Below are 20,899 nucleotides of genomic sequence, written 5' to 3'. Positions count from 1 at the left end.
CAGGCTGAACCACATCACACACAGAGCATTTTCAGACAGCCCAGCCAGGTCTCAGCTGTAGGAAATGTTTCCAAAGCTGCAGAGACAATCGGCATTGTCATTTTGTGGTATTTTCAGAGAGGTCACAGCACAAGGTGACTCCTTCCCCTTGCCAGCAAGGCAGGAGGAGGGAAGGTCCTGCTGTGCTGAGCTCCCCAGGATTTCCCTGAGCAGGGTCTGAGGAAGGATCAGGCCAAACGTGTTAGGATGAGATATCCATATACAGTAATTCTTGTTTCCTACCCTAGAGCTCTGAGTTAAAATTCAGCAGTGTGTGCAGAACAGCCCTTTCATTGTGGTCTGTCCATTTGGAGGGTGCAGCACACTTGAGACCATTTCTGGGAACATCCAGTCAGGATCAAATATATCAAACAAAAGGAGCCAAATTCCCTTCCTTGCTTATGCTCCACTGCAGGCAGGGGTGAGGTAGTGATCAGACCAGAGGGGAAGTTAATTTGCTTATATTACTCACTTAAAGCAAAACAAGGAAATGCTTAAAACTGGTAGTATTGGTAGTCAAGTTAAATAATTTCTTACCAAAGAAATTAAAAACCAGCAGTGACTGTAGATTTTTGCTTGTGTTGGTTGAAATGTTTAGATGTGTGTTTGTTCAGGACTTAGCAAGATGGAGATCCTGGGCTGTGACTTGGGGTGCCTGTTTACTGCTGCAACACAAGCCCTGGTGCAAGGGATATATTGTGGATGCACACAGAGCTGGACACTGGGTACTCACTGTAAAGGGGGATTGCTGAGGAAGGTGTTTCCATGTCCAGCTTTCCCTAGGAAGGGAATTAATGTATGTGTAGTGATTGCTAACATATAATTCTGCTCAGTGCAACCTCATCTGTAACTTGACATTGCTTTTGGTGGAAGTAGTTGTGAGAATCACAGTGAACAAGTGATAACATTCAATTAAATTATTACATTTCTAATGTACACATTAACAGGGCATGAAGAAACTTCGATTGTGGTTCCAATTTCATCCCATCTTCTTAATTGTATGTGCAGTAACACCACACCTTGACATTTGCAAAGTGGCATCAGATCACCCCGAGTTTGAAATGTGATTCCCAGCCCATGATTATGTAAAATTAAACTGCTGCATAAGTACATTGGGAATTTGCAGGACAACCCCTGCATCGAGGGACAAGCAATTAACAACTTTATGAGTGCTTTCCAATTTGTTTTTAAACATATATAGAAGTAAGAAATAGTATTGTGTAGATATATGGTTTGGTTTGTTGAGCCTATTTCTGGATACTATTTTGAGCACTTCCATCAGCTGTGTAGTAGCAGACTTGACAAAAAGGTGTACTATAAATCACTCTGGGTGTTAGAGCTGACAGCTTTAAATAAATACAGCTGACAGCTCAAATAGCTGTTCAATTGACAGTATGCAGTCTAAATGTGTTAACAAATGCGTAGACTCAGCAGTTTGGGATTAGTTTAGCAAATAAATTACAAAATAATGCTGTGATCCAGCAAAAAGCACAATGCCTGTGTATCCCTGGTCTGTAGGCTTTGTTGACACTGCAACAGGCCTGTGGAGCTGTGTGGGAAAACACAACAGTGCAGCTGGAGCTGGGCTCCTGCTGAGACAGCCTTCACATCCCCCAGACTTCTTAGTGTGATGTCAGGGAATGTGAGCAGCGCTGGGGGTGTCGTGGTGAGTAATGGTTTAATAATGGATGCATTTGCTCTGCAGGGCCAGAGATTTCATAAAGAAAGAGAGTAACTTCACACTAGCTTGGGTTATGATTAAGAATATGAAGTTACTGAGTAGCAATGAAAAACTGCTTTCTTGTGAAACTTGGAATATTGAAATGTTACTAGTTTGCAACTGAAGAAAAGCTGGGAAGAGAGGATGAAGAAGGAGCTAGGCAGTTAAAAGAATTTCAGCTCTGAAGATGGATTATATTAAAATGTTAATTATTTCCATTCTGAGCACTGCAAATAATGAGAATTACATTAAGAATGATGTCACAGTTTGACACATTTAAGGCATGGCATTTTTCTGCTTAGAGGTTGAATAAAGCTACTAGGGTTTTTTATATCTTGATGTTAACTGTTCACAGACAGGGTAGACTGGCACAAGGTGTTAGGGGGTACATAATGTAAACATGGAAGAGCACTCCTGAGACCTGTAATTTAATGGAATCATAAGTATTCCGGTGTTTTCTAAAAATGTATTTTTATAGTAGTTGTGTCTAGTGAACAACTGTATGCAATGTACAGCTGGCAATTCTGATAACCAGTTGCAACTTCTATTGCAATCTGATTGCCAGTGATGGCTGATTTCTGACTGCTGCCTTTCATGTCAAATTGTGGTGAATGCAGTACATTGATTATTATTTCCATCCTATTCTTAAATATGTACTTACAGTGAGCATCCATATCTATATGTTAAATGACGGTTAAAAGTGATCAGTATATTTAGTTTTTCCTTCCTGGTCAGTCAAAAAAACCCTGGGAGCTTTCTCAATTACAAGGGTCTGCCTGAAGCAGTGGGAATTGTGCATATCAGGTCTCTTGGAGCTTTACCAGTGGTGTTTTGTTTTAGGCTAGGGAGCAGACAAGTATCTTTATCAGTGAATAAATTCAGTTTGAGTTATCACCATCACATGTTGTACAGGAGCATTCAAAAGTATGATTTAATGTTTCAAGGATCTTGGGAAAGTGATAAGATGTTTTGATTTTAAATGTTTCTTCCTATAAGTCAACAAGTTTTCCCTTACTTGAATCTTTTGGGGTTGGTGCTTCACTACTGGGTTTTTTAAGGTACTTTTTTTCCTGATGGAAAGCATGGAAACATTCTTTAACTGCAATACTTTGGATGTTTGAGAGAGTATCTCAGAATATCTTGAGTAGGGCAAGTGTATTTTTCTGTTTGGTGACCTGCTCCAGCATCCTGTTGCATTTCAGTGGAGAATAACAGAATTTGTACCTTGCCTCTGGGTTTCTTTGTTGAGGTCCACAGTGCAAAGGCTGAGACATTGAAAGGAACTAGAGTTCAGAGTGCAACAGCACCTGGAAAATTCTCTATTTTACAGACATTTGCCTGCCTGATGTAACATGATTAGTCAAGGTCAAGACACTTAATTGTCAGTGAAATGGAGAGCAGTTTGTTTGTTACTCACATGTGAACTACTCCAAGACCCTTCTGTCATCAGGCTGATTTCATTGCCAAGAACACACTTTATTTCTTGTGACTGTCCTGTGACATCCATCTTATGTTCTGAGAGTGGCCATGGGTCAGTTCCTCATGGGTCAGACCCTCGGCTCGTGTAAATCTGAAGAGCTCTGTTTAAGTCACTGATACTCTAGAGATTTATATTCTAGAGGACATTTCATAAAGCTAAGGAGTAGTATCAAAATCCAGTGTTCATTTTTTATCAGTTTGTATTATTTTTGTACAGTAAAAGGAAAATTGTGATGACCATATTAAATGTACTGAGTCTACCAGCTTAGAAACAACTTGTATGGCAAATTAGTCTGCTTGAAAACGTCTTGAAATGATACAAAAATTCTGTTTTCAATTGTCAACTGTTAAGAATTGTATCAATATGTACATTTTTTTTTAAAGGTGATGGATGTTTTTTGTCTGGCTTGCCATTGCTTGGCTCCCAAAAGAGTAGGTAGATGCAGAGAGCACAGAGGAAGAATCAGGGAGAAATCATTAAGGAATTTCTTTGGATTAAGGTGTCTAGGCTACCTCAGAGGATGGCACTGCATGAACTTTTCTTCACAATGAGCCCGGGAGAATTTTAATTTATTGAACTGCTTTTGCTGTGGTGTTGAGGATGTTTTAATCAACAGAAATTTTTCAAGTATTGTTTTGTTAAGCTTGCAACACACAGGCTAGGAGAGAGCAAAGGCCCAGCTTAGGGAAGCATGAACTGGATGGACTCTGTGGTACTCTGAAAGATACACAGTCCTTTGCACAAGTCCATTCAGACTCGTTAGTCTCTTGCCCAGGAACACTTGGTTATCTCATAAACAGTTCCATTCTGGGTTTGGTGGTTTTGTGCACGATTACCATTATTCATAGTGACTTTTGATAAGGAAGAAGTGCAGTTAATTTTGAATGTAGTCATTTGCAGCAAAGGAAGAAATGCACTGAAACTGCAGTGACTGAACTGTTCACTTCACTTAAAGGCTTCTGTTGTGTTGTGGTGCCTCTGCAAGCTGCATGTGTGTTTAAAAAGCAAGTGAAGGTATAAATACTCCATCAGAGCATCTGAATATCTCCTTTTCTAAAGAGGAAATGAAATGTTTGCTCATAAAAAGATATTTCTTCAGCATTCCCAGAGATAGATGTGTTTGTGAGGGACATTTTTAATACATCAGTCCAGCCCACCAAGAAGAGTTGGAGCTTTCTCAACTTGCATTTGTACAAATTCTTCCTCCACACTTCCAGTCCTCTCTATTGAGAAAATAAGAAAATACCACCAAGAAAATATATTACTTCCCCTCTGTTTCTTAAAACCTCACAGTTATCTGAAACCTCAAGTCCTCATAGGTTTTCCTTTGAATTCTCTCTGCAGGAGAGCATATGATTTTTGCTTTGCTCATCCATTAATTGGCTGATGTAAAAGAGTGGTTTAAAACTGCAACAACCCCATGCAGAAGCCAATTCTTAAGCAAAAATACATGACTGCTTTTCACTTCGAAGTCAGTGAGAGATTTTACACTCACCTATCTCACAACTGTATCTGAGCTCCTAATCCTTGATGAAGATTTGAGTGTTCTGAGAAATTAAGCTTGATCCAGAATGGCTATTGTAAACAAAACTCTCACTCATTTCAAAAGATGTTCCATATATGAAGACCTGTTAAAGTCAAGATCTTGGAGGGATTAAGAATTCTCATGTTTCAATACAGAAGTAAAAAAATAGACACAGGCTACAGTATACGATTAATTTTTATTGGATATTTTTAAGGGAAGTGTCTGCTAAAATAGAGGTTAAAACATGGTAAATAGTCCACACAATGAAAAAATCAGTAATCAGTGTTTCATTATGTTGCTAAGGCAGTGAAAAGTAACAGACACTGTCAAGATAAATAAGGGACTCCTGATTTTCAAGGTTTGGGAGTGTCTCATGCAGATTCATCCCAATTCTATCTTGTTTGGTCCTTTTGAACCTCTAAGCCTGCACCATTTCCTGGAATTCTGTGAAAGATAAGAGAATATTTACATGAAAGAAATATTAACATGAAAGGATTAGTAGTAAAGGATTAGTGGCTTATCAAGAGATTTAGAATAGGAATGAACAGAAAAAAAAATTATTTGATAGATGACCAGAGAAGAAACATGTGGACGAGAGGCAACATTTAAACATCCTCTTCTAAATAATACATGGAAAGGCAGTGTGTTCTGCTGACTTACAGGGAATAATTAAATATTCAGGGTAGTTTTGGCTTTCTCTCTGCATAGTACTGATCTTAGACAAAAATAATGGAATGGCTTATATGAATTTAAGTGAGAAGCAGTTAAGAGCTCAAGTAAAAAAAATTAAAAGTGAGTCCATGTGTTTTATTCACTGTTTGTTTGTGATGCTTCAGACGTTGAGAAGTGTTGATTTAGAGCACAGTCTAAAGCTAAACACACTGTGCAGTTCCATGTGGTATCATCCTGGGGTGCTGAGTTGTGCAATAAGATACTGTTATTTTAAAGATCTTTAAAATGTTTGGCTTCCATGAATTAGAGTATCTGATCAGTCCCAGCCCTGAGTGACTGTATTAATATACAGATTGCTTCATAAATCATGTGTGTTTATTCTGGCATAGTTCCTAAGGAACTGGATTTAATTCCTTCCAAAGAAAGAAACAGAAGAGTTCTGTCCTGCTAGTGCAGTGAGCTGGGGAATCTGCACGCCAGCACATTCCCTTCATGCTATTGCCTAAGCCCCTTTCATGCTCATCTTAGGCAGCTCACTGCTCTCATGGGGCCAGTTGCCATCAGCTGCAGGCCTTTTGTGTGTGTGCTTTGTCTCCAAAACAGGGCACAGAAACATGGAATTAGGAGATCAGAAATTTTCTGTACCGTGCAGTCATTAAATCACACCAGTGTTTCCACGTGGTGAGTGTAGTGTGCTGCTTCCTAAACCAGCTGCTCCTTCCTATCTGGTCCTTAACCTGCCACTGAAGATAAAGAGCAGCCATCCCTGCTGTGGGATCTCATACTGGGGTAGTGACACTTGATCATTCTGTTATCATTCAAAACAAGCACAGAACTACGTGCTGCATATTGAGAATTATTTCGGTGACCATTGGAATTTCTGTGGGGCAGTAGCTGTTGGAAACAAGCTGATGTATGAGCTCTTCGTTCTCCTGTGTACAGCTGATTCCTTTGTCCTTGATTTTACGTTTGTGTATTCCAAGTGATGCCAGCACTGCCTTACATTAGAGTAAGTGGGAGGAGAAATAGGGGGCAGTTCTTTTCAGAACAACTTGAAATATGGGAGTGAGTGGCAAAAGGGAAGTTCCTTAGGGAATTTTTATTTGCTCATGCAAAAGGAGTTGCAGGGATGAACCTCTAAGATCAGGGACCATTTCCACCCTTAAACAGGTTGCTACTCAAGGGTTTCAGTAAAGTCACTGAGGGTACATTAATGTACCATCAACATAAAAGAGAATCCCACATCACTACAAACATCCTGAGGTGCATCATTCAGTAGTTAAAGTAGTCAATACCTTCAGCCCCGATTTTACCATCCCCATCATGATCTGCAGCTGCCAAGAAGGTCTTGGTTTCTGAGGTGGTTAACACTCTGGCTCCACACTCAAACCTCTGAAGGAAATACCTTGGGAGGAAACAATCTGGATTTAGATTTTCACACCATCGTATTTTTTATGGTTGTTGTATAATCAGATAACTATCTCTAAATAATTTACCACAGTAGCCAAGTTCTTAAAACACTGCTTTATTTGGCAAGCTAAATCTTACTTGTATGTATTTCTGCTTTATAAGTGCAACCCTGATTGAATTGGTTCTGTCCACTATGAAAATCCAGCCCCAGGGTACTCTTTTTTTCTGTACTGAACATAAAAGGCAGGTATTACCAATTTGCTTTTGTCTGTAAGGACTATCTATTTAAATATATCTTTCACAATCTGCTGAAAGTTTTATCAACATTTAGCATAAATTGTGTTCATGTGTACTGAAAGTTCTGGAATGGAAAAAGTGCTTTTTTTTTTTATATCCTCCAAGTAGTTAAGAAAATCCTTACTTGAGCTCATCTTCCTCAATAAAGCCACTTTGATCATTGTCGAGAATCCGGAAGATCTCCTTGAGCTGGCTGCTACTCTTTTTAGACATCCCACTGATCTGAAAGAATTTTTTGGGACTAAAGGAATCTGGAGCTGAAAATAAATTAATAAAGAAATTAACCCCAGACCACTGCTTTCACTGTTCCTAAACGGTCTGAGGATGATACTTCCCTACATTTTAATTTTCTAAACATGATCACCAGGTGAAGCCTGTGGAAGAATGAATGAATTTGCAGTACTGCCCCGTACCCTCCTAAACATCCAACAAAATCATGTGGGGATAATCTCCAAATTGACACTATAGACCAGTTATGAACAAACATACTGTGACAGCTGAGTAAAGAGATTACAGAAATCTGTTTAAAGTATGCACTTGTTCAATATTCCTTTGGGATTGAGTTAAACTTGCCATCGGCTACACAAAATAAGAGATTTTGAGACTTTAAATTGTTTTCTCACCTTGGCAGTCCCGCAGAGCAGCAGCAATGTCAGAAGGGCATAGAATGTCTGTAAGGCTCATTTTAAACCTGTGCAAAAGAGAATATTGTAAACAGAGTTTTGAAATGCAAACCCATCTTACAAAAGTTTGGATTTTTCTGTGTTTTGAAGATTACTATAAGGCCAACAAGAGTAGATCAATCTCATTGATCAAAGTGATATCTCTGGTATTCCTTAACGAATTACAAGATCTAGTACATTACTTCCTTAAAAACAGCAGTGCAGAAATCATGCTTGATAATGAGATGGATTACATTAACCATGGTGTGAGTTGATGAGCAATATTTTATCCTTTACCTGCAATCTATATAAATACAGTACATTTTTAACTCTATGTAACTGTTCATATAAAAAATCATCTTAAATGCATGGAATCTGGCAATACAGTAACAATAAATGCAGTTGGAAAATGAAAGGTAAGAAAGTTTACTTCTATTATCTCCCTCAACAGCTCTGAAGAATAAAAAGAAAACTGGTACTTATCTATGTAAAGTCCATCCATAAGTAATTCCAGCAATTAAAATAAAAACCTTAGAACAATGGTTATTGTACTTACTAGTGGTGCAGCTCTGCACAGTAATTTTATATAATTAATCTCAAGTCACCTGCTCACCTTTAGAGTTTTCTCAGCTAGGTAAAGGAAAAGTAGCCGAGGAGATACCAGGCAAAATTGTAATGTTGACTCTGGCTTGTCACTCTGTCTTATAAAGGATTCAAAAGGTGACAATAACCACTACTTAGGTTACACTTTCATGGATCAAATGTTTGAACTGAGACCTGGCTCAAATTTCTTCCTTAACTAATTAAACTTTTCTTTCTATTTATATATTAAGATAATATGGACAAAAAGAACAGTTTTTTAAAAATAAATCCACTAGTGCTTATAATTAAGTACAACTCTGCCATCAAAGCAGCCTTTCAGCTCCAAGTATGTTAACAGGTAACAGCTGCAGCTGAAAGTCACTCCTTGGAAGACAACTCCAGCAGTCAAATCCTTATGGAAAGAAATGAATTTGTCTTCCCTGGGTCTGTTGATCCTTTGGAATGTATAAAGGAGGTTGGAGATGACAGATCAGAGGTGACAATGTGTCATTCTGACCAAGATAACTTGTCACTAGGGTAGAGGAAAGCATTTTCTAATTTGGATGATCTTTCTACAGTAAGTTGCATTTTGTCTTTCCTGACCATTTTCTGAGTTACAGAAACAGAAACCAATGTCTTCTGTGACAGAAAACACGAACTAGGTAAAGCTGAATAAACTGATCTTGTCATCAGTATTCCTTGGAAGATTATGTATAATCAGTTGGCCTACTTAATAATCCATTTTGAATATTTTGAATTACATTAAATCAATAAATAGGCTTGCTAGTTGTAACAAGTTCTATAGGTTGTAAGAATCAGACTTTGTTAGTGTGGAAATAGATTTATATACATTTTATAACACACTCTCAATCTATTTCATTAATAGTGAAATTTTAGTTCTAGATATAAATAAATGAGAGTTTACTATATATTTCAGGAGTATTTCTTTTAGAACAAAAAACCTTAAGAAAATTTGTAACAGCAGATAGGAAGTTTTTCTTCTCAGACAAAAAATCTATTTCCATCTTTAAGGAGGTTTCTATGACAAGATTCTAGGATGAATTCCAATAAAACTCACATATATTTTGGTTAGTACTTACTGTGTAGTAGTCAATGGTGCTATCTAAACTGATATTCTCTTAATCCATTAACATTGTTTTATTTTTAAACAAAAGGAAAACATGGTGTGCCAGAGGAAGTATTTTTATTGTAGCAATGGTCAAAATTATACTGTGGAGTAGAGTAATGAATATATCTAAGCCTTGATGTAAGCGTTGATTTTAGTTAATGGACTACAGTGGGTTTACTCCTGCTTGGTTTAACGATAGTGAGAAAAGTGTCAACCATGGCAAATATTCCATAGCACTGTTTGAATTTGGATAGAGAAATACAAGGTATAAGTAGCACAAAAAGCAGATGTAATTTAATGATACTTTAAACTTTCTTTCTACCTATTTTGTACGTGAAGGAACATGGCATAATCACAAATATTCAGACTTACCTTTGGTCCCAAATACCAGCTGCCCAGGAACAAACAATGCTCCTTCTATTGCTTCCAGCAGGAAAACTGGTTATAGTGACCTGGAAGAAAACTTTACTGATAAACCTAAGAATCCTGGGCTGTTGTAAATCGGTATTTTGTGATTAAAATAACTTAAATAGTGCTGATTTGTACAAGCTGAAGGTCTGATCACAGATCTTTTGGTGTTCTTTTCATTTATCTTATTAATTCTGTGCTATATATTCATGTTGCTTTCTGCCTGAGATTTCCATGGTATTATGTATGATCTGCCAGGCAGTGGCCATTGGGATGAAGTTCATTCTGTGCTTTCTCCAGAATCATCCTGAAATAACTTTCATTCTCTTAGGTGTTTTTTTATACTCTGTTGTAGTTTCTCCTTTATGATCACCTCAAGTTGATATGAGTTTGAACAGAAGGTTTCTTTTTTTTACTGCCGAGATGTTTCTGGAGAAAAATATTTTTTCCAGTCCTCTGTGACAGTGCAATAGGTGTTCCTTTACAGGAAACTTGCTTTGTTTCTGCTGGCTGCTACACAGTACTCATGGAACTGCTCTCTTTGTTTAACTTGCCATACAACACTAATTATTGACAGCTAATGAGAATGAGGGAATTGAAATGGAGGAAAATGACAAGATCAAGGTGAGCATATAATGCTCAATCTCAAAGTATATCTGGAACTAATTTGGGCATTATTAAAAAATAAAAACACCAAATGTTCAAAGAATGACATCTGGTTACCTCATGCACTCTGTCATGGCATAGAGTGCTGAGCTGGTTTTATGTGTATTCAACAGCTGTAAGATAGCCAGAATTAGTATTATATTAGAATATGATCTCAAATAAAAGTGAGATAATTGCTATGATTGCTCTTGAAGAGCTTTTAGTATTTGAAATTCAACACTGACAACAAAAGTGATGTTAATCCTGGCTGAAAGATAGTTTACAAAAGCCTAAAAGTGCTGAATTTCAGAATCAAGTTGATGTCACTGGACATTGATACAGGTGGGAATCTAGGGTTACTGGGTTTTATTTATTTATTAATGACACTTCATCTGAAGTACAGGTTTCCCTCCACTACAATTAGAATGCAATAATCAGGAGTTAGTATATTAAGGGATATTTTAATGAGATAATCTATTTTACATCTAAATTATCTACCTGTTTTCCTTCTTTCTTGGTTATGTGTTAACTTAGGTAGTTGTAATTACTTTATGCATTCAAAAACTGAGATCTAAGAAAGTGGGTTTTTTAAAAGATGCTATGCAAACAATGTAACACTATAATGAAAATCCCTGATAATTCAACCAGAACAACAGCTACTAAATAATAGGCAGTTAACAACAGTGCAAAATCTGACACAGAATCTTAGAATTGCACAGTTTCCAGGAATGTTTAGCACTCATTCTTTTGAAATTCAAGAAAAAATATTAATTTTTGTTTGCTTGTTTTGGGGATTTTTTTTTGCTCTATGAGCGACATCTGAAAGTTTTATTGGGTTGATCATCTGAATATTTATGTACTTTCAGACCTAGTGTTATTTTCACCTGAGGTGTCTCTATTTAATAATATTAAAGCAATTTTTTTTCAGACTTCAAACTTGAAGGTGTGATTCTGAGAAGTACAGAATATTCATATTGATAAATTCTTGCTAAGGTTCTAGATTCTTTAGGAATCTAAACATACGAAAAAATTGTCTTCAAATCAAGTGTTATTTACTTCTCTAAGTATCAGAGAAAAACTGTGTTTTGGTAAACATTGACAGGTTGAGGACTAGTCTTGTACCCTTTGTGCTCTGTTTGGCATAAAGTAGAGTTAATTAGCAGTGGCAATCAACCAAAGCCATGACTTCGAGCAGATGCAAAAGAAACATCAGCAGTTGTCTCAGGTGAGATCAGAGGAGAGGTGTTAACCTGAGACCAACTACAACAGTGTAAAGAGATGCTGCAGCAGCTGTTCTCAAACCCACACAACTCCATCTTTCAGCCCTGGTTGTGTCAGGGCCAGTGGTATCATGATCCTGGATAACAGATTCTGCCTTTGTAATGAGTTTGGAAGCAACTAAAATAGATACTCAGTAACCTCTGTGGTTGATAGTAGTGTTGATGTCTCAGTGGTGACAGCAGAGACTTTTAGTGTGTTCACAGTTATAATCATTTAAAAGGACCTTGACAACAAAATGAATTATATCCTGCCACTTCAAGTTGTCTCTTAGGGCAAATGCTTTAATCGTATAGAAATAGAGAAATAATTGCTGTATTTAATTTCAATAGTTGCTTGGCCCATAGTATTTTGTTATATTTAACAGAGAAGTCTGAGCACGTGCTGTAGTATTTGACTTTCTTGCTACAATGAAGGAGGAAAGCCAGGCCCCAGTGACAAAGCTTTCTTTCCCTGCAGCAGGTAGAGGATATTACCCAGAGAACTGAGTGGAGATCTGGACAAGAGAACCCAGGATACCAGATAAATTCTGCAGCACTGTGGGTCTGGAGCTAAAGGAAAACAGGTACTTCTCTCACGTTAGGGGAAATACCATGTGAACTTTCCTCAGTTCAAATGATGCTCTCATCATTCTGTGGGAATGAATTTGATTCCTGTTTGAAAATGACAGCAGAATAGACTAACACAGCTGAGTAATAGTGTCACTAATTCATAGAGTCTGGCCTGATAAACATATTTTTTCACTTAAAAAGCTGTCCTGGAAGATCTCTGACAGCATTTGATATGTGTTTGTCTTTAAAAGCACTTGGAAGCTCTTCTGAGACTCAGTAATGCAATTTTCTGTCTCTGACCCTAAATTTAATTGTCTAACATGTTTCTGTTTGCTGTCAGCATTATAGACAGTGTCAGATGGAGTGATCTTTAAAAATCTACGTTGTTCAGGGTTTCTGTCTATTTTAGGAATAACTAATGTTGGAGGCTGTGAAATAACCTGGATGCTGCCTATTGTGCCATGGAAAAGACAAGCACAGTCCTACACTGCTGTTACCAAAGGCTCTTTGCACATGGCTGCATTTTGCTGTGCCCTTTGGTGTAAGGACCATGGCAAAATAAACCAAATAGCACTGAAGTGCAACTACTTCTGTATTCACTGCCTGTCCTCATTGATTTCAGTGGGAGTTTGGCCATTAATTTCAGCAGTAGGAGGATGTGTAACCCTTAGTGAGGTTTGAAGTAAAATTACTCTGTAATTAGGGTTAACTTTATCATAAACATCGTCAAAACTCGCTTGTTTAGCAGAAATGGCCTAAAGAAAGGAGATTCAGACAAACTGTTAAAACACATGTACCAAGCATGTGACAAAATTCTACTGACAAGAGGCAATCCCATATTAAGGGTCTCAGACCTCCAGATGTCTGATTCCAGCACAATGTTCTTTGCTCTAAGGGAGCTGTTTGAGAATGCATGTTTGTGATCAGGCAGCAGTATTTCCAGCTGAGGCACAATTTGAAGAGCTTTCTTAAATCCCATGGTAAGTAGTTACAGAAATTTTACAGTGCCTGACAGCCCGTGTGAGTGAGAGGCAGAGAGGAAAAGAAGGTGAGTGAATATATTCTTGTGCAAAGAAAACAGCATTTTCTCCTCTGATCTGCCTATTGGTAATGCTGGAAGAAGGAAAGGTCTAAAAACCTGTCTAGTCACAAGCTCATCTTAACTTTCTGGAGTGATCACTGAAGCTGATACCAGACTTACCTTGTCATGAATTTTTTACTGTTCTTAATGGAATGGTAAGTGGTGAAATTGTCTTAGATTTGTAGGCCTAGCAGGCTAATCAGGGTGGAAGTAAGTGTAGTTAAAGAAAGGAGCTGCCTGCTATCTCAGAAGTTATCTGAGCTGTCTGTGCCTTTCTCTCTTATTTAGCCATTAATGTTGGTGCAATGCTTGAAAATGTCTGGGTAAGCCATATTGCATGATGAAAACATAAAATATAGTATCAGCTGAGAAACAAAGCATTTTCTGAAAATAATGAGAGCTTTTAGCCCTGCGGTCAGGCTGCAGTTATTAATTCTGCAAATTTTCCTTTTTTAATTGCTGTCCTGAGATGACATTGAAGTAATGAATGTCAATTTGCTTGATGGATAATTCTTTGTTCACTCTTACAGAAAATTCTACAATATTAGGCCCTGATTCATTCATTAGAGTTAATGGAAATATAGTTTTGGCTAATGTATAGAGCATGAACACATTATTGAGTTTTCATTGGTCTTGTAGATTGCCTTAACTTTGTGTAATATGATGATTTCCCCAACAATGTATTGATATTTCCTTCCTTCTCCATAATGTCTTATCATAAATATGTTGTGCTTCAGAACCACAATAACATCATCAAGCAATTTTGAAATTAAGTTTTTTGATCTGCAAATATTGAAATATCTTCTTAAATAGATCCAACAAATACAGTATGAAACACTCATACCAGTTTTTGGGAGATTATTGTCCAAGAAAAGACTTTTCAAGAGCTCCAAATTTATTTCAAAGAGTATTTAGGAGCAACTGTAGTGTTGCAAGTATAATGTTTGGGATGGTTAAAGCCATCTAGATTTTTAAAAGGCTGTTTGGTTGTGTTTATTATGGTCATATATCTAAGACAAAAGCCTGATACACTGCAGTGTTTCATTAGGTACTATTAGCAATAAGTTCATTTTTGTAGCCCTGTTTGATTGCTCTATGTGTTTATACTATGGCAAAATTGTGGTGACATCATCATGCCCACGCTTTTCAACCAGAACCCTAACCTAGTGCACAAAATTAACTTCAATTAATGAGAAACTACTCAGAATTTTGCATTCTCCCCATTCTTATGTCTGTCTTGCTATTTCAATATGTCTGTAAAGAAAAAAGATATTAATTTCTTAGCATTTTTTATTCATTTTATTCATTTTATTATACCTCCCTCACAAACATTGATGCATTTTACAACCCGGTGAGGTGTGGGCATCATGTTATTCTCAGTGCTGAAGAGAAAAGCAGCAGAATGTTGATTATTTAGGCAGCATTCCCCCATTTGCTCTTATGGAGCACTGGGGACTTGTTTGTTTGAAGTGCTTTTTGCAGAAGTGGCAGGTGGGACACGAGGAGTTGCTGGAATCCATTTGAGCACACAGAACATTGTTTTAGCAGTGGAACAATAGTGCCATCGGGTGGGCATGAAGGTGAGGGATTCCTTGGGGAATTTTGAATGTATTGCTATTTCAGTAATCTAAATTCCTCCTGGATCCAATTGATCTTTAATTGATGACTTAGTTAGTGCAAGGTTCTGCAATATACTTAGTCTCTGAAACACAATCACTTGCATAAAGAATGACAGAAAAACATATTGAATATTGAAATGCCTCTTGATTAAATACCACTGCTACCACTTACCATAAACATTTTACACCTGGATATTTTATTAATTCTAGGTTTTTTTATTTATTTATGCAAATATTGAAAATTCAATGGCCCACAGAGATGCTTTCAATTTCTTCTCTTAATATTTATGTTTGTATCTTTAATGCCCTAAATTCAGATTTGAGGCGTGGATTCCAGTTCAGTCCCTCAGTGGCATAGACCTTTTGCTTAAAACACCTGGCAGCATGGCTTAAGTATTGCTTGTACCACTTCAGATGTATTCCAGCAATAAGAAACCACTTGCCAACAATTTGTCATTACCTTTCAGGATACAAATATGTAAATAGATGGTAGGTTTGCAATAAGAAAGATTGTTTATGGCATGTACATCTTGGTCTTTATCTTGACTGCTGGCTACGATTTGACCAGTGCTTGAAACTCTGAAAAAGAAGAAAAAAGGATAATAAAAGGGGACTTCTGTTTGTAATCACACAGTCAAAAATTTCTCTCCTGATTTTAGAGTTAAAATGGGAAACCAAAGCTACTTCATCTGATAATCATTCCTTAAATGCAGCCCATTGTGTATTCATAACAATGGGTACTTAAGGTAAAGGAAGTGTTGCATTTAAGTGCCACATTGGATCACAGTTCACTAGCAAAAAGCAGTGAAATTATATACTGAATTTAGGTTTCAGTCCTGAAAAAATCTCCATAAATGAGAAAAGGGACTGACCACTTTAGCCAGGGGCAGAATAGAGACCTGTTCCTATGTTAAATTCTCTCTGTAATACAGCAGATCTGAGCACCTCAGCATCAGATCCATAACATCCAGTACATGAAAGCAGGGCAGCTGCCTAGAGCTGCCTTTAGGAAGTCTCAAAGGCAGGTATTATAATTTTAATAAGGGCAGTCTTACCATCCACTCCAATTTTACCATCTCCATCACTGTCCCCTGCTGCCAGGAACGCCTTGGTCTCAGCGTCAGTCAAAGCTCTGGCACTGGCTGAGAAATTCTTCAGGAAAAGTCTGATAAAGATGAGAGAACAAATGAGTGACACATAATACTGAAAATATTCAGGGTTTGGATTGGTAATAGCTGCAAATTTTCAAGCATGATTGAGTTCTTGAGAACTGTTTTGATGGTAAAACTTCCTCTAACTTCATTGAGAGTGAGAGTAAGGAAGTAAGAGGATGCTACTTCACAGCCTATAAAAATCCTTGATGACATCTTGGTTTCATTGAATTAAAAAGGCAAAATTAACACTGACTCTGACTCTGTAGAGGCAGGATTCATCTTCCCTCCCTTGTTATCCTCCTTTCTCCTAAGATGCAGAGACTCAGCAGCAAGAATATCTCTAACCTTACTTTTAACTTCAAAGTCAGATGAATGTGATCTGGAAGGTAGAATTCATGTGACAGGAAGAAAGATGAGAGAAAAATGGCCCTTTGAATTCAATCTGGTAAAAAAACCTCACAATAATAAAAAGCAGCTCTAGCAGAACTGCTATTTTTATCTTCACCGTCTGTCAGTTACTGCTACATGAAATGAGTATTTTCAGTGCTCTCAGTTTCCCCATTGTGATCCAGCCTTGCCTTTGCTATTTGACTTGCAGCTCCTCCAGCACCAGCACTCACACACGTGCACAAACACACGATTGTCTCCCATCCAAAGGGACAGGAGGAAAGGGAATATTTCTGATCTTATCATGCATTTTTAGATGATAAACCACAACCCCCTTGGTAACTTTTTAATTTACTTACTTAAGTTCTTCTTCTTCAATAAAGCCACTCCTGTCCTGGTCAAGAATTCCAAAAACTTTGGCAACTTGGTCTTTGGACTTGGAGTTGAGACCCACTTTGATAAAAAAGGTTTTGTAATCAAATGAATCAGCGGCTGAAATAAGCAGATAGAAACAAAGAGAGATGAAGAAAAGTTGTCAAAAATCTGGAACAAAAAAATTAGTTTTTTGATCAAAAAGCAGCAAACTATTCTGCAGTACAGTGAGGGTAATTACAAATCCCAAGTAGCAGTCTTTGACTTTCCTGAGTTTATATCAGATAAATGGGATTTTTCCGTCAATGATGTCTCTCAACTAGGAAGGTAACAAAACAATCACTGTGGTCTTCAGCATGAAGAACATACTCTTGTAAATAGATACTTCACTGAAAGATATTTGTAGAACTTGATGGTCAATATTGTGCTTGTATTGAATCAGCAGTAGTTTTATTATTATTCTGTGTAAAAATAGGATTTCTGATGCAGGATTCAGCCTTTGGATTTTTTTCATCCTTAAAATTGCTGCAGTGCACAAATAACGGTGAGTACCTGTAGCTTGGATGGCCAAGATTAAAACTTGCATCTGTTCCAATACCTTGCATCCTTTTTCTGTTTTTAATAAGAGAGAGTTTTCTGTTTCCATTGGAATTGGGACTTTGGGGTGGCAAGGATAAAGGAATTTGAGAGATAAACTGCAAAACCAAATTTAAAACAGAACTATTACCTTGACAGCTCTGTAGACCAGCAGCAATTTCCGCTTCTGTCAGGATACTGGAAAGAGCCATATCAAGAATGCTGCAAAATGAAAAATACTGTTGGGTGGAGTTGCCACTGCTCTTACTCTCTCAGCTGTGGAGGTGGCCCCAAGCTGAGCCCAGGTCCCAGGGCAGAGCAGAAGTGCTGCCCTGCAGGAGCCAACTGCCCATCCTGTAGTTCAGATACACATCGTGCATCTGAGTCACTGGTATTTCCAGTTAAATCTTCAGGTGTACAAGCTGAGGACAAAGCCAAATGTATTTGTAGACCTCTCTGGCATTTGGGCATCTTTGGTTATTTCCATGCATTTTTTGTGTGAATTATTGTGATGTCTTCTAAAGCTCCAGAGGAAAGATTGAACTCACCTGGCCACTTAATTTTCCCCAGGCCAAGAACAGAAAATATTGTCAGGCAAAAGATCTGCAGAGTCCTCTTGACTTAATTCTTTTTCAAATGACATAGAGAATGACTTATATAGGCCTCAGTTAAGTCCTCTTGACCTTTTAAAGAAGTCCTAGAGGCACGTGATGGTTCAGATACCCCAGGGGATAAGTTACTGTGGCTGACAAGACCTGCTTGCTAATCAGATTGATATTTATATCCCAAAGGAATGTGCATGGTGTTTTAGACAATATGTAAGTTTTAGTGCCATATGAAGTAAATCCTTTCAGCTTGCACCTATTTTAGTGAAATTAAATTTTTAATGTATAAAGGAAAAAATACATATATTTTTAATTGCTTAATAATAAAAAAAATGGACATCTTCAAAGCAGGCTTTTAAGGACCCAATCCTGATGTTAATTACCCATGAAACACTACTCCTGCAGTTGCCCTAGTAGTCTTCAAAACATACTAATACTGACACATTTGTAATAGATATATCTGATATACAAGTACAAGCTCAAAGACAAAACTTCTTCAGCCCATATTACTTTTAATAAGTTGTTATATAAGCTTTGGTTAGCTATAAAAGTCTAATCTTGACAGCATTTGCTCAGCAGTCATTAATTGCATGGTGCACATTTTAAAATCATCCTAGTAAATGTGTCCATTTGCAGAATGAAGGTTGTCAGTTGCTCGGCAGGACATAGGAGGGTGAATCAGTCATGGCCAGGAGGAAAAGAGAGCAGTGAAATTTGGTTCTTCCCTGTTATGCTGAGAAAATAAACTGTAAGGTCTCAAACAGCAGCTAAACTCAAACTGCAGCTTTTCTCTTACTGGATATTAATAGGTCAGTTATCTCATGAAATTTATTGGAACTCAATGGCCTTGAGAATAGTTGAAGTTGGCTAGTGGTGTAAAAAGCCATTAGGAGATATTTCACACTGACACATATATAAACATGGCTGGAGTATTGCTTAGGTTTAAATAACATTTGAATGTTGAGAACACTTAAAATAAAGCCTATCTTCTAATCACTATAGCATAAAGCTGCTGTCTTTCAAAAATTACATACATGAAAATACAGACAAAACCTCATCTATCTCAGTTCCTCTTGATTTCTTCCAGAAAAGAATTTTTAAGAGAAGCACTGACCATGTTATTCTAAACCCATGCTGAGCAGTAAATAGAAAATTATGACACTAACTTTTCTGGATGATATGTGATCAACTGAACAAGTTACTTTTAAAGGCATTTTATCCCGAACAGGTGGGAATCTAAATTAAATGATTCAGTTCTTCCATTGGGAATCTAGCTGTGCCTTTGGCTTGGATCTCTAGGAAATACTCAAAAGTATGGCCTGATATCAGAGACAATCTGGTAATTGTAAGGGAATTACTGAGCATTCAAAAAATAATCTTTGGGAGGAGCCCACGCTGAGATTACAAAGCATTTCTAGCAGAGTTTTGGAGTATTTCTGTGGCAAACCACCACTTGCCCGAAGGTGGCACCAAAGACAGGAAAGTCCAGCCGTGACTGCTCTGCGGGACTACGGGTGAGGGAAAATCGAGGGCCAGGATGAGAACAGGATAACAGGAGAGTGTTCATCAGAGGGGGGGAGAAGAAGGAACGGCTATTTAAAAGAAAAAAACTCTAGCCTAGCAAATCACTTGAAAGAACAGGAATATAAACAGGGTAAATTGAAAAATCTGAGTTAATTCTTGAGGAATTCCCTTTCATGATGATTTAGAATAACAGTTTACTTCATCTGCCTAACAAAACCAGGGCTTACTGTGCTTATTTTTATGTTGGCTGAATTTTACAGTCCATTTTGGAGATCATTGCAAATATAAAATATTTTTTTTCTGGAAGGCTGTAAGTCAAAGCAGGAAGTCAGTGTCTAGAAAATACAGCTGATCAATATGTCATTGTGATGGAACTGATATGATTCCCTTTGAGTCAAGTGTTTGCATATTCTAATTGGACATAAGTTCCCCTTTGAATTTAGGGTCAATTTAGAGTCAATAACCTGTCACCTTTGTAACAGCAAGGAAAGGCATTGTCCAAGGGTACTTTCTTTTTCTATTGTAACTGGAGTGATGATCTGTTTTTGTCTTCTGGAACTTGACATACAAAACTGATTGTCGTGTTTTCATGAGTATAGGACGTGCTGACAAACGAATCAAAAGTTCTCGAGCAGCCATATCTCAGCTGCTGATGTGCTCTATAGATCTTTGGTGCAGAAAGTGTACCAGAAAGTCCAGACCAATATAATGGTATCTTTATGTGCTTACAATCAAAACTAATGTGGAAATTAGGTTTCACAAAATGTGAACACTTTATTTCATGCTCCACTGTCTCCTCTTATTAAAATGTTTTAGAATACATTAAAAATTGAGCATGAAAATTTTAGGTACATGTCTGTTCAGGGATTTAATCAAGATGTATCTATTTCAGTAACCCATTCCAGGAAATTAATCCAGCCTTGGCCCCCTCTGCCCACACTGTTTGTGTGAAGAGCTCCAGGCACCTCTGATGATGCTGCATCAAAGATTTTCCACATGGGCTGGCTGCTAACTCAAAGAAGAAACTGTACCAGCCTATGTGTGCAATGAATGTTCTGACATCCCCTTGCCCTTTCTGTGCTCTCTACTTGTTAGAAGATGACTGAGATTTCAAACAGTTGGAGAGCTGAAATTGAATCTCAAGTTTACAAATGGCTTTTGGATTGGGATTTCCAAAGGGTTA

The 20,899-nt window shown here is 37.5% G+C and overlaps 2 protein-coding genes across 2 annotated transcripts; both read right to left on the bottom strand.

Moving 5' to 3' along the window:
- Window positions 1–5,182: 5,182 nt before the first annotated feature.
- On the bottom strand, window positions 5,183–7,827 carry LOC106849174 (parvalbumin, thymic CPV3). Its single transcript, XM_014869625.2, has 4 exons — window positions 7,767–7,827; window positions 7,268–7,400; window positions 6,732–6,841; window positions 5,183–5,208 (listed from the first exon to the last, which is right to left on the bottom strand). Exons 1-4 carry the CDS (start codon window positions 7,825–7,827, stop codon window positions 5,183–5,185), a joined length of 330 nt encoding a protein of 109 aa, XP_014725111.1.
- Window positions 7,828–14,914: 7,087 nt separating this feature from the next.
- Window positions 14,915–17,799, bottom strand: LOC106849189 (parvalbumin beta-like). The gene is made up of 4 exons (XM_014869637.2): window positions 17,739–17,799; window positions 16,999–17,131; window positions 16,154–16,263; window positions 14,915–15,677 (listed from the first exon to the last, which is right to left on the bottom strand). The coding sequence occupies exons 1-4, from the start codon at window positions 17,797–17,799 to the stop codon at window positions 15,652–15,654; spliced, it is 330 nt and encodes a 109-aa protein (XP_014725123.1). The 3' UTR covers window positions 14,915–15,651.
- Window positions 17,800–20,899: the final 3,100 nt, after the last annotated feature.

The sequence above is a fragment of the Sturnus vulgaris genome, chromosome 16 (assembly GCF_052056855.1).
Source record: "Sturnus vulgaris isolate bStuVul1 chromosome 16, bStuVul1.hap1, whole genome shotgun sequence".
Taxonomy (NCBI): Eukaryota; Metazoa; Chordata; class Aves; order Passeriformes; family Sturnidae; genus Sturnus; species Sturnus vulgaris.
This window is presented reverse-complemented; position numbering and strand designations above follow the sequence as displayed.